Source organism: Grammomys surdaster, unplaced genomic scaffold (assembly GCF_004785775.1).
Source record: "Grammomys surdaster isolate TR1022 unplaced genomic scaffold, NIH_TR_1.0 752, whole genome shotgun sequence".
NCBI classification, from domain to species: domain Eukaryota; kingdom Metazoa; phylum Chordata; class Mammalia; order Rodentia; family Muridae; genus Grammomys; species Grammomys surdaster.
The window spans coordinates 619,376-632,952 of record NW_021605171.1 but is presented as its reverse complement, the minus strand read 5'-3'; the positions used below and the strand labels follow the sequence as shown (position 1 = coordinate 632,952).

The window sequence follows — 13,577 nt, the reverse complement described above, 5'->3', positions numbered from 1 at the left end:
ACACAGCTCGAAGGGCTTTGTTTTCTGAATGTGTTTTGTATAAATGTGTAAAAATGAACACCAAAGGGTTCAGCCCTCTGAGCTCATTGACTCAGCTCTTGGAGACGTCTGTGTCTCAGGCCACTCACTCGTCTATATTACTGGTGTTTTACACCTTGTCTGATCTAAGCCTTGTACAGCAGCAAGCCCTCCCAAAGAATGAGTCAGCCTGGGTTTGCTGCTGGCGCCATGGTGCCCTAGACTGCTGAGTCCTCACATAGTGCCAGGGAGGCACACCTACTGCCCACCTGCTCCCATGAGTCATGAAACTGCCACCTTCCTGCCAGCTCAGCCTTTTTCTCCAGTTGCCACCACTCCAGGCATGAATGTAACCATATATGGCAGGGGCACCAGGCAGCACTTGCCCTGGACCTGTCTTCCTCTTGAAATGGTGCCCTTGGCTAAGCAGACAGGTCAAAGCTCAAGGACCAGGCTCTTTCCACTGCTTTGCATCATCTGATTGTACAGACAAGGCAGCAGGGTGGTATAGAATCCAGGGGCTCAGGCCAGAAAGGAGGATCAACCCTCTAACATTCAAGGGCAGGTAACAGAGTGAGCAAGTGCCTTGGCCATCAGGATAAGGCGAGAAGGAATGACAACTTTTACCACTTCGGGCTATTGTACATTTGACATCTACTATAGATCTATTATGGAGAGTCCTTCAGCCAGAAGTCCCCCCACCCCTTTTTAAATAAGGACTTGTTTACCTGCCAGTAGTCTTAAACTTACTGCACATCTGCTGTCCCCTAACAATTGCCCTGTGTGCAAAGTTCTTTAGAGGAGGGCTTTTTCACCATTTCCTGTGACTTGAATTTTTCATTAGTTCAGTTGAAATGAAGTGAAGCCTTCTGGGTTACAAGGGTTGTGGTGATGGTAGTATGCTCTTCTACCAGATGCTTGCGTATGCTGTAGGTCCTTTAACTACTACATTATTTCTTAGGATGTTCTTTAAAGGACACTTTTCTATAGTATGTCAGGGTGCATAGATTAGACTGATCAACTGATCGGTGTTAAATTTCCACAAAAAGGTTTGTAGATACTCAAATGGGTGGCAGGCTGGCACATCTAGATCAGCACCAGAATTACTGTGGGGAATTTCTGGCTGGGATGGTTGAGGATATATTGCCAGACCCCTTCAAGTAACACATTTTAATAAAGGTTCAAATAACCCAAAGGAAGTGCTGTTCACTTTCTTAATTCTCTTCAGATTTCAGGAAAGAATCATCCTCAAAGATGTCTAGCAAGACTGCAAGCACCAACAGCATAGCCCAAGCAAGGAGAACCGTGCAGCAGCTGAGATTGGAAGCCTCCATCGAAAGAATAAAGGCAAGTGTGAGCGACCTGCTGGTTTGTTCTGGGTAATTTCCCACCCTTCCTGGGCAGGAGCATAGGTCAGAGAAGATACATCTGTGTGCAGCTTGCTTCCAGGCGTTTCCTGGAGCAGGCTGACAATAATTTAGTTTTCATTTCCTAGCCAGCACAGATGTTATTTCAAAACAACTGAAGGAGCAGATACCTAAGCTAGTCCCTCTGTCAAGTCCTAGACAAGCTTTGAATGTGATCAAGACTTATCTTCTGATGGGAACAGGATTCCCAGGAAAGTTGATCAACATCCTTGTCACCCTTCTAGAATTTATCAAGTGTTACAGAGTTATCAAAGTGTTGCAAGTGACTGCCAGGTTGATTCCTGTAGAATAAACCACTCAGTGACTGCTCTGTGCCCCAGGGTTAATAGAGACCCCCATCTCAAGGCAAGATACATTTAGATACCTTGACCTTGTAGTGTTCCCTTCAGCCCTGAGAAGAGTGGCCCTTGAGAGCCCTGGAATGTTATGACTCATGCTGTTTCTTGAAATGGAAGCAATTACCTGACTGGAGATAGTCACCTGTCAGCAAAGCTTGAAGTTCCTGTGGTCGCCCTCATAGCTCTGGTCTTGTCACTCCTGGAGTCTCCCTCTAGACTCCCTTCACAAGACAGAGAGTTGCACATGCCACACCAGAAAAAGGCATGGTGCCTCCCTTTGCTAGTGTTGTGCTTTTCCCGTCCCCCCACACTAGGTCACTGAGAGTAAATCTCAAAGCTACTCAAGTATGGGCTTCATTACTCAATTCTTAAATTCTGTTCTGTGTACCAGTCTTACTCCTCTTGGATTGAAACTAAAATGTAAACTTCCCAGTGACTCACATGCCTTTCCTTCTTTGCCCCTAACTTTCATTTTGAAACACTTCATACTACAGAAGAATGGCAAATGTCCAAACACTCATTTTTATTATTAATTTTTTGGATGAGTGTGTGTGTGTGTGTGTGTGTGTGTGTGGTGTGTTGTGTCAGTAATAAGCACACATGTAGAAGCCAGAGTACAGTATAGAAGACAGTTCTCTCATACCATGTGGGTCCTGGGGAAAGAACTCGGGCCATCAGGCTTGGCAGCAGGAGCCTTTCCCACTCAGCTGTGTGTTTGCTTCACCAAGATTTCACAGGAGTTTATTTACACTTCTTACCATTGAGTACTGTTAATTGTCATTTGCTTTTATTTTCTTTCAGTGTGTCTCTTTTGCTTCACGTTCATACTGAGAACACTAGGACTTTTTCTTTAAGCCACTTGAAAATCACTGTACTTCAGGATTCTATAACAACAGTGTGTTTTATGGGGAATCCAGACAGCTTGTTTCACAGAGTTGCCATCACTTAGAATGGAGATTGATTGTTGCCTGCTTCTAGTTAAATGTTTTTGCTTGTGGGAGAGATGTCCTCATCTGATCACTTAGTTAAGGCAGGTCTTACTGGCCGGGTATCATTTTCCCTGCACTTGACAAGTGCTCTGAAGGCCATGCTGTGTCACTGATTATTGGGATCAGGTGCAGTACTGACATTTGTGGGTAAAGTCTTCTCTTTCTTATTTTTGTTCATATCAGGTCTCAAAAGCATCTGCAGACCTGATGTCATACTGTGAGGAGCATGCCCGGAGCGACCCACTGCTGATGGGCATACCAACCTCAGAAAACCCATTCAAGGAGAAGAAGACTTGCATCATCTTATAGTGAACCGGGAAGCACCCCTTGCCTCCTAATGCAAACCACAGCAGCAACCTGAAGATTTTCCTTCGGCTTACCTGGTAACCACCGCTAGTAACTAAAACACCCTTCTCTTGGAATAACAGACCCTGAAGTCTCTCTTTTTTCAAGTTGTCCTTTCTTCGCCCTTTACTGGTTTAATACAGAATAACAATCTTATTTTCTATTTGGTAACTATGGTATCATATTGGGTTACTGTATAAGGAAAGTGGCAGGGGAGTTGTGGGAAGCTTGTCTTAACAGTATACAATTGATTAAGATATGTCAAGACCTACATTGTCTAAGCACCGGCAAATTAAAATGTCAAGAATCACTTCAGTCCAAAACCCTTATACTGTGCTCTTAATAAAGTTTGTGTCAACCTATATCCTACGTAAGGGGTCTGGGGAGGCAGCATGTGTCTACAGCCATATCTTTTTGCACTATCGGCACTAACTACCCTGAAACTTCCTGCGGTAGCATCAGCCCTTCAGATATCGATATCCGGACTCTGTGTAGGTAGAATAACAGATTCTTTCTGTGTAATTTTTGTACAAAAGAAGATAATGAAAGAACATTGCCAAGATCATCTGCATTATAATGAGATGATGATACTGTTCTCCCTCCTCTCTTGGAATTGTGCTGGCCCCTGAGTTTACAGTAAACTGTGCTAGTTAAAAACCTAAGGTTAAAACTGAAAGCCCTTTGATGGGGTCTTAATTCATATCAGTCATTTGGGCTTTGTGATCCTGAGGCTAAGAAAGGGGAAGACACCCTTGAGAGGACCCTGGGCAGCTACACTCCAGGGCTCTTGATCTCTGCTGGATTGGGGGTGGCCATCTCAGAAACTTCCACCACCATGACTGGGATGGAAAAATGAAGTGAGAGCCTCACACAGAGAGGGAGCAGAAATCTATGAAAATAACTGCTCTCCTGGGCCCACTTTACAGGCAACCCTCTCCCTTTCTCCTCACCAGCATGGTACCCGTACTTCGCTGCTAGAGCAATTGTTTTCAGGAGGACATTCCCTTCGTCTCAGTTTTAAGTGGGTGGACCACAGTAGGGAAAAAAAACACTCAAGCAATATAAAGACACTTGAGCTCTTTGCAGATGGCTGCAGTTTCAACACTACCATGTTCACAAATCACCCTGGGGGAAGGGCCAATCCAAAAGGGGGCTTGAATTCTGTAGAACAGTTCCAGCATCCAGCATTTGGGTGGTGAGGTCCTCAGTTTTACTCTGATCATGAAAATAGTCCACATACCCTCACAGTGTCCAGTAGGGATCCCAGAGGCACAAAAACCTGACATGACCAAGGAGGTATTTTGACTTTGTCACAGTGAATATTTAAAATATTCAATTAGAAACCCAAGCCAAACACAAAGCCCGTGATATTTTAGTTCATTAAGGTAACTACTTAATGAAGGATTTTAAAAAGTGTTCTCAAAAAAGACTTAGCCCCAGGAGTTGCTTATAAAATTTCCCCCACTTGTGTACAGTGTGCAGTTAAAAAAAAATGTCTTTTAATATCTAATGCCTGGGCTGTGAGCATCATACTTCTTGATGGTAAACATGCAGTACTATTCCTAAGTGACTCCGAGGCATCAGAATCTCTCCAGGTTATCCCTATGCTCAGCACTCGGGACTGAGCACATGAAAGCCATAGCACTGCCCAGAGCCTGTTGTCACTGCTGAGTTCCCAGCTGGGTTAACAACACCTGTTCGGGACAGATAGAGCTTTTACCTTGAAAAGGGGAAAATGGAAATGTACACCAAAAAGACAATTTTTACATTCAATGGAACATTCTTTTTTTACAAGTATATTTTTATACTGATAGTTTCAGAACACTAATCTTATATTCACTCTAATCTTAAACATGTTTCTTTAAATATTTATAAGGCAGTTTATTACAGAATATTTTTATGCAATCATGTGCACATTATTGGTAACAAACATAGTATATTCTTTAGTACTTAAACATATTTTTATTAATATGCTTTTAATGGTAGGAAATGAACTTGAGGTCCCAGGAGATTTTGTTGCCTTTTCATTGATTAGAGACAATAAATCTTGTAACTTCGTAACCAGATCTGAGCTGTGCTCACAATAATAGTAAAATCAGATTCTTTGATGCTGGACCCAGAGGGGAATCATTAGCCAACTATTGACTTACTTATAACTAGATGTCTATGTGAGAAAGTGTAATACATACATATATATGACATGTAGGAGTCACTTTTATCTATGTGTTCACTTATGAAGCTGGGTGACTGCAGCAGTATGTTGGTGACGTCATGATGCACAGAAGTTCCACAGTGTTGCACAGTGTGGGATTTTTCCCACACTGATGCACAGTGTGGGATTTTTCCCCCACACTGACAACCTGGCTTCCTTTCTGTATGTTCAGTGTGTTTTGTCTGAACTGACACTCCTGTGAGCACTACACTGTTTATACTCTCTGATCCCCGTAGTTCATCATAAGTTTGTCCGTGGCCCTGGCAAGATAGAGTACACAAGAGTCCATGACTCCAGAGCATTTTGAAGAAACATACATATCTTTAAATAGGGAAGATATAGCACGTGGTTCATAAGCTGTGGGTTGTAGCTAAATATTCTGTTTCTTTGAAATCATGTTTTTAAATTCTTTTCCATATGAAAGAAAAAGAGTATCATTCTTACACTTTCAAGGGAAGGCTTGGTCTACTCTTTCTGTGTTCAGATTATTTATATACTTTGCTAATCGTTAAACTATTCATGGGAGAAAGTTTATACCAATGGGTTAATAATTTCCATGCACTATTTACACAATGTAAGATGTGTCAAACTGGGGCCAGCATGATGGCTCAGTAGGTGAAGGTGCTTGATGCCAAGTCCAGCAACCTGTGTCTAATCTTCAGGATGCACAAGGGAGAAGAAAAGAATTGATTCCTGAAGGTTGTCTTCTGACCTCTACACACACACACACACACACACACACACACACACTAAAATAACAATTAAAAATATGTGCCAAATTATATTTGTTCAAGTGCCACCTTCCACCAGCTTACCACTAAGATAGAACTTTCGGACTCATCACCTTGAATTTGTATTAAAAGTGTGTCCATGCACAGGCCCAAGAGTCACCTCCAATGAAATAAATGTAATACTGAATGAAGTATGCTATGAAGTTTGTTGTTTTCTTTCACCGTAAGCCTGTTAGTAGGAAAAATACATCAAATCAAATAGAATAGAGCACTTAGCAGTGGTCAGTGGCCTGGTCAGTCCTGAGCCAGGACTTAGAGCCAGGCACGACAGCTCTCTGAGCCTCCCCTTCCCCTTCTGTAACAAGGGAGTAGAAGCAGAGAAGATGGCTGACATCCTCCCTATTTCCAGATGCCTTGGTTGAACAACCTGCCTCTCTGCTGGTCCTGCCAATGTGCTGGTGCTATAAGCTGCTTCAAATACTGGTTTGTCTGTAGTGTGTGCTCACCTAATCACTTGTTATTCAGTGCCTGGTCTAGGTTTATGGACTTACTATTTCTGTGATGTTTCATTTTTAGCCATGTTAACTCCTAACACATATTCTCTATGTCTCAGTAAAGCTTCATTTGATAAGTTGTTGAGATTTTGTTATTTGATAATATTCTTGGGCTATTCATCCAGCATCTTAATCACTGTGATCATTATTTGGAACTCTGTTATTTGGAAAGAATAAAAGCTTTTTTCACTTGCTAACATGCTCACAAACGTGAGAGAAGAGTCATTAAAAGCTTTACTTACTGGGTCAGTGCGTCATTGACTTTTTTCTGTGTTTTGCCCAATAAATTAGTAAAAGACTATTTCTCTTCCCCTTCGCTTCATTCACTTGACATTGTCTAAGAACATTTTGAGAGCCAGGTGCTGTGGCGTGCAGGTGAATGAGGCTCACCCAGGCCTCCACAGCCTGAGAGATGCCTGAGGAAGGTGGGGTGCTGGAACTTATCTCTCCTTGCAGCATCGTATGTAGAGCATGAATCATGAAAGGACCTTCTGGGAGCCAGAAGGAGGGACAAATGTCACAACAAAATCTTTTAGGAGGGCTACTAGGTGATACGTGTGCTGAGGCTCGATAAGCAGAAAAAAACACTCTTGTGAGGAAGGGAAAGTGGACTCCAAGCTCAGGTGTAGGGCTCCCATACGCTTCATCTATCCTGTAAGAACAAGAGGCCTATGAGGTGGCTAGGGAGTGACATCACCCAGAATCCCATGGTGACCATGGTTAACACTGCAGTTGCTGAGGATACTCTGTTTTCCAACTCTGTAATCCCCCTGCAATGATGAAGGTCAGACAAAGGAGTGGCCCACCAGCCCCAGGTAATAAAACCTCCACACCTCCCACCCCACACACACACAGGCACACATGCTAGAACAGGAGGTTCTCACTCAGCCTGTCTAGAAAGGACTACAGATAGCAGCTACTCTGGCAGTGAGAGTCAGGCTGCAGCTCACCAGCATCTCTACCCCTTGTTACTGAATTACCTGAAGCTTGTTTTCAGTCACCCTTTTCACATCCCTGCTGCAACCCCTCCCACAGTTTTTGTGACTCTTTGAAGATGACTGTATTGGGAACGATAGATAGTGGAATTTAGTAAAAGTGAATTTTTAAAGAGAAAGTAGGTGACAAAACTAAAAGGAGTGGCATAGTTGCAGGTGACATGTATACTATCCTAAGGAGGCACCTGCCAAGAGTGTCAGTAGCAGCCTGGAGATGCATGTCACTCAGTGTTTCAACTTTTCTCCACTTGTACCATCCATCTGCAGCTTCTCACTGGAGTGAGTTACACAGAGACAAGGATAGCCACTCCAGCCTTTTCACTGAGGGATAGGCAATCTCACACCCCTGTCTGTGTGACTGTCTCAGTCTTGTACAGCTCTGAGCCTGTTTGTAGAATCTGACTCATCAGCTCTGTCTGTGGAGCCTTGGTATGGCCATCTCCTTTAACTGATTTGCCTTTGCTCTCTGCTACCTGAGACTGTGACTCGTGAGCAGCAAAAGGCCGTTGCCTTCAGATGGACCCTTGTGCTGTGTCCTCATATGAGTCATTCGAATCCACATTGGAATTTAAATCTACATTTGAATGTCCAGGTCATCCCTGGACAACTGTACTGTGAGTCTTAAGAACATTCATCCCAACAGTTTGTTCAGAATTCAATATTGACTTCGCCCTGCAAGAAATTACTGTCGAGGGGCTGGAGAGCTGGTAAAGAGCATGAACTGCACTTGAAGACCTGAGTTCAGTTCCCAGTACTCTACATCAGACAACCTAAAAGTGCCTCCAACTCCAGGGGATCTGATGACTCTGAATTCCCAGGGCAAGCATGAGCAAAAACCCCCACACAGATACATATTCATATACATGACTAAAAATAAAATATCTTAAAAAATTGCAGTCCAAGTAAATTCATCCTAAGGTATTAATGGCTTAATGTGAGTTTCTTTGCACCATAAAATAGTTACGGAGAAACAATGCTTATTAGCACAAAGGAAAGCAAGATAATGGTAAATATTTAGGTATCATTGGAAGTCATTACAAATGCAGTATCCCAGGTAATACCTTTCAGTCCTCACAGGCAGTCCATGCTGCTATGAAAGTGAGTAATAAAATCAGTTAAAATACAAACTGGATGAGGCCAGACTTGAGGAGGAATAGCTAGACATCCGTATGCAGACTGTGCCTCTGCTAGACGGAGCAACTCCATACAACCTGCTTTATGACATTCACTACAAGCTAGAGGACATAAACCATGTGACACAGGGACCTGGAAATCCGTTAGATTCTGAGCTAGACAGATTGAAAGCAGTCACATGAGCAGGAGAACCTGTTGACCCAGGTGCCAGTAGACTGAGTTATTAAGGTCCTCTTACAATGGGAGGGTGAAGTTTAGGTAGTGATATACAGTTCTTTTCCTTTCGTGATGGGGGTTGAAACCAGCACCTCAAGCTTTGTAAGTGCACACTCTATGAAGGAAACACTCTCAGCTACAAATTAATCGTTCAGCTCACTGGTTATATAATTTTACATGTCCGAGGAAGCTAGAACTAGTTTAACAGGTTAGATAAAATTGCCTTCTGTAGTGTGTGTGTGTGTTTTTTTTTTAAAAAAAAAAAAACAGTTTACACTTTTTAAATGTAACTAGCACAACCTGTCTTTAATTCAAAACTATACAAAGGCCTTGTGACACTGTAAGCACAGTTTTACATTCTGCTTCTAACCTTGACATATTCTTCCATGGCTAATGTGTTAGAAGTGGTTTGTTCAGGCTGGAGAGATGGCACAGTGGTTAAGAGCACTGATTGCTCTTCTAGAGGTTCTGAGTTCAATTCCTAGTCATCTATAGTGAGATCTGATGGTCTCTTCTGTCTCTCTGATTCTCTCTTCTGTCATGAGGCGTACATACAGAGTGTTCTTATTTATAAATAAATAAATCATTTTAAAAAGTTCTGAGTAGGTCTCAGATCTGATATCAGTGAGGCATATTTTAATATAGAGTGTGGAATATCTATCACTAATTCTAGGCATTTGTGCAAGGCATGGGAGAGGGAAACCAGCGTAAGCCTCATAGCCACTGTTTAAAGGAAAGTAAATGTGATTGAATCTCATCTTACAGGTCAAGATACAGGTTCAGTACGATTACATCATACCCTGTCACTCCAGAAGAAATGGCTCAGCAATTACGAGCATTTGCTGCCCTTCCAGAAGTCCCAAGTTTGGTTCCCACCACCCGTCTTGGGTTCCTCACACCTATAACTCCAGTTCAGAGGGTCTGATGCTCTCTTGTGGTCTCCACAGACACTGTTAACTCGAGTGAGAATAACCGCCACAGGTACCTATATTTGAGTACTTGGTTGGGAATCCCAACACTTGGGAAGTAGAAGCAAAAAAGAATCAGAAGTTCAAGGTCACCCTCATTCATAGGGCAGCCTGGGCTACAGAAAAGCTTATTGGCAGAACTGTTGGGGAAGGATTAGGTGTTATGGTCTAGTTGCAGGAACTGTGTCACACAGGCAAGGTTAGGTTTCCAAATCAATCCCGTTGACAGCTCTATCTCTGCACCATGCTTCATCAAGATACAAGCTCTCAGTTACTGCTCAGCACGATGCCTGCCTGCCTGCTGCCATACTCCCTGCCATGATGGTCATGGAATTTTTTTTTCTTTTTTTTTTTGGTTTTTTGAGACAGGGTTTCTCTGTATAGCCTTGGCTGTCCTGGAACTCACTCTGTAGACCAGGCTGGCCTAAAACTCAGAAATCCACCTGCCTCTGCTTCCCAAGTGCTGGGATTAAAGGCGTGCGCCACCACTGCCCGGCTTTTTTCACTCTTTTTTTTTTTTAATAGCTACTATTTTTTTCTGAAGTTACACACACACACACAAAGGTAGAAGCTTAGCTCCAGAAGAACATTTAATTTGCTTTTTAAATTAAAATCCTTATGGTTTGATTTATATAGAAAAACCGCATGATCCCCATTGTTCCTTACTCTCCAGTCCCCAGAGGATACATTCTAAATGCTGCCAGTGGACACTCAAAACCACAGATAGTACCAAGTGCTATGCAGACAGCTTTTTCATGTATGCACATACTTATGATAAAGTTTAATTTTAAATTGGCCACAGTAAGACTTGATTAACAGTAACATAGTAAAATGATTATAAATATGCTATAATAACATGTGTGAACTGTTCAGTTTTCCTTGTAAAGTCTTCCAGCCTTGGTTGACCACAGAGGAGGGCCTACTGAACCAACCAGTCTCCCACCTGGTTGCCAGTTTGCTGTCTCAACACAGGAGAGCTGGGATCTCTGGTTTTGTTTTCTTGTCCAGTAAAAAGAATTCAGACTAGGCAATGCCTAACATTTTCCTCTAGCTTTGAATTTTATCATGAAAACTGAATTTTGCCATGATCACTGTCTTAGGTTTCCTTTGCTGTGATAAATACCATGACCAAAAACAATGTGAGAGGGAAGGATTTACTTCAGCTTGTTCCACATCACAGTCTATCACCTACTGAAGTCAGGGAAGAAACTCCAAAACTGGACAAGAACCTGGAGGCAGGAGCTGAGGCAGAGGTCATGGAGACTGCTCCTCTACATAGACCTCTTGTCCAGATTTTATATATATATATAAAATCTGTATGTATATATATATATATATATACATATATATATATACTCACTCACACACATATGAGAGAAGTACTCTGAGTTTTCCAGGCTACTGGTGCATCTCCATCTGAGAGCATGGCCCACCGAGCCCCAGCATTTCTGTACATGTGTCTATGGTTTCTTCACTCCCCATTGCCCCAAGCAGGTCAGTTGCATCAGAGTTTGTTTGGAAATAATGGTGAATGGGCAGTAGGATGGAAAGATAAATTACTACCCAGCTTGGCAAAAGCTGTGTTGCTGTTGCTGTGCCTGGAGGAATTGGCAACAGTTTGGGGGAATGCAAAGGATCTGTTGGACTTTGAAGGATGAGTGGAGCCTTTTTGGTGAAGAATAGGGGAAGGACTGTAGACCCATTCTTGTTGACAGTGACAGAAGCAGTTTGAAGGGAGAAAATGTATTTTGGTGCATGGTTTAAAAGGTCTTGGTGGGGAAGTTACCTGTGGCTGCACAAGTTTGTAGCACTAGTTACATCTTAGCATACTAGCATGAAGAAAGGCCCCAATCAAAGCCATACTTCTGAGGGTTGGTCTTTCCCCCTTGATCAAAGCTTTCCAGTGAATGTCTTCTGGCTCCTTGTCCCACTTCCCAGAGGACTACAATCTGGCCTTCACTACTACCACTGGCAGAAGGAAGCTGCTCACATGCACACAGTTTCCAGGTTCAGTGGAGCATTCCATCACGGCCTAAGAGACCACTCTTACACCACTGCCCTCTGTGACCTCAGACTTCCCCCTGTTCTTCCACCTCCTGTTCCAGACTCTTACTTTTCTTCACTACCACGGGTTTCTCTTTTGTGACCCCCAGAGACTTCTCTGACTTTTGGTAGGTTTTCTTGGGAGATCACACTCTTCATGCTAAAGGCTGGATGTTTTGAGGCTTTTTTTTGGGGGGGAGGGGCTCCCTTAAGAGTTCTTTTGTCTTTGTGAAGGGAGTCTTTGTCTTACATTTGTTCGTTTGCTTGTTTGCTTTTGAAATGGGTCGAGCTGGACTAGAACTCAGTTGTGTGGCTCAGGTTGGCCTAGAACTTGCAGTGACCCTCTGCCCTTGGTGTCCCTGTGCTGGCATTAGGGATCTGCACCACCAAACCAACCTGGGTTTTGTTTTGTTTAGGGTATTGTGTTTTTTGTTGTTGCCGTTGTTCTAAGTTGGGAGTTTCACTGTTAACCATGATTGATCTTGAACTCTTGGGCTCACATGATCCTCCTGGCTCAGCTTCTTCAATAGGTATATGCCACCATGACGTCCTACTGGACATTATCTTTAAAGATTTATTTCTTTTTATTTTAAGTGTATGAGAGTTTTGCCTGCTATAAGTGTATATAGTGCCCATAGAGGCCAGAAGACAGTGTCAGATCCCCTAGGACTGGAGTTTCAAATGGTTGTGAGCTGCTGTGTGGTGCTAAAAACTGATCCCAGGCCCTCTGAAAGAGCAGCCAGTGCTGTTAATCCTGATCCATCTTGACAACCCTCTACTGGGTCCTAATACACTTGTATTAGGACCTGAAGTATAAATCCAAGGCTAAACTCTCTCCTCCCCAAAGTTCAGTTGGCAGCATGGGTAAGCCTAAGTTGTATGATCTGAAAGTCCAAGAGGCACTCAGGAATTACCTCCTATTCCTCAAACTGATAACCAGCTTATACCTACCTGACTCCCAGATATGTCTCAAACCCATCCACCCCTGGTTTCTTCATTTTCTGAGGCATCTCTGCGCTGAACTGACAGTGGAGTTAGTCTTGATTTACTTGGGTCATTCACAGTTGTTGCATTAAAGCCCTATATTCCAGCTGCTATTGTTTACTTATTTTTAGCTGCAAATGAAATTGCTTCAAGCACATCACTGAAAACCCCTGGGCTCGCCCTCAGGTCTAAACTCAGAGCTCTGCTCTCCAGCCCCTTCTGTGTCCCTGGAATAGGCAGCCATGATTCATGTGTCTATCTACCGTTTAGCACCAGAAGAAATTCTCCACTCGAATAAAAGTGTTATGAAGATCTTTTGCTGAAAAGTTACATTCGCTATCCCCAAACCATGGTCAGGAGGATAAGACATGTACATGGCATGTCTACCCTGAGGTTGGAGTGAAGAGTATCAGAGGACAGTTAAGTGCAGAGCAGGGAATGAAGCCGGCAGGATCATTAACTAGTCTTCTGTTAGGCAACCCTGTGAGATCCAGCTTGCTAGGGCCTAGGAACCTAAATCAATCTGAGAGGAAAGAACCAGAAACCATTCAGATTTAAACATTTTTTTCTGGGTGGTGTGTGTGTGTGTGTGTGTGTGTGTGTGTGTGTGTGTGTGTGTGTGT

At 43.0% G+C, this 13,577-nt stretch overlaps 1 protein-coding gene across 1 annotated transcript in view; it reads left to right on the top strand.

The window, feature by feature from the left end:
* Positions 1-6,863, top strand: part of Gng12 (G protein subunit gamma 12) — a 118,009-nt gene extending 111,146 nt beyond the window's left edge. Inside the window, exons 4-5 of the mRNA XM_028782436.1 lie at positions 1,247-1,365; positions 2,956-6,863. Of these exons, the coding sequence (XP_028638269.1) occupies positions 1,273-1,365; positions 2,956-3,081 (219 nt within the window). The 5' untranslated portion in view covers positions 1,247-1,272 and the 3' untranslated portion in view covers positions 3,082-6,863. The remainder of the gene's footprint in view (positions 1-1,246; positions 1,366-2,955) is intronic.
* Positions 6,864-13,577: the final 6,714 nt, after the last annotated feature.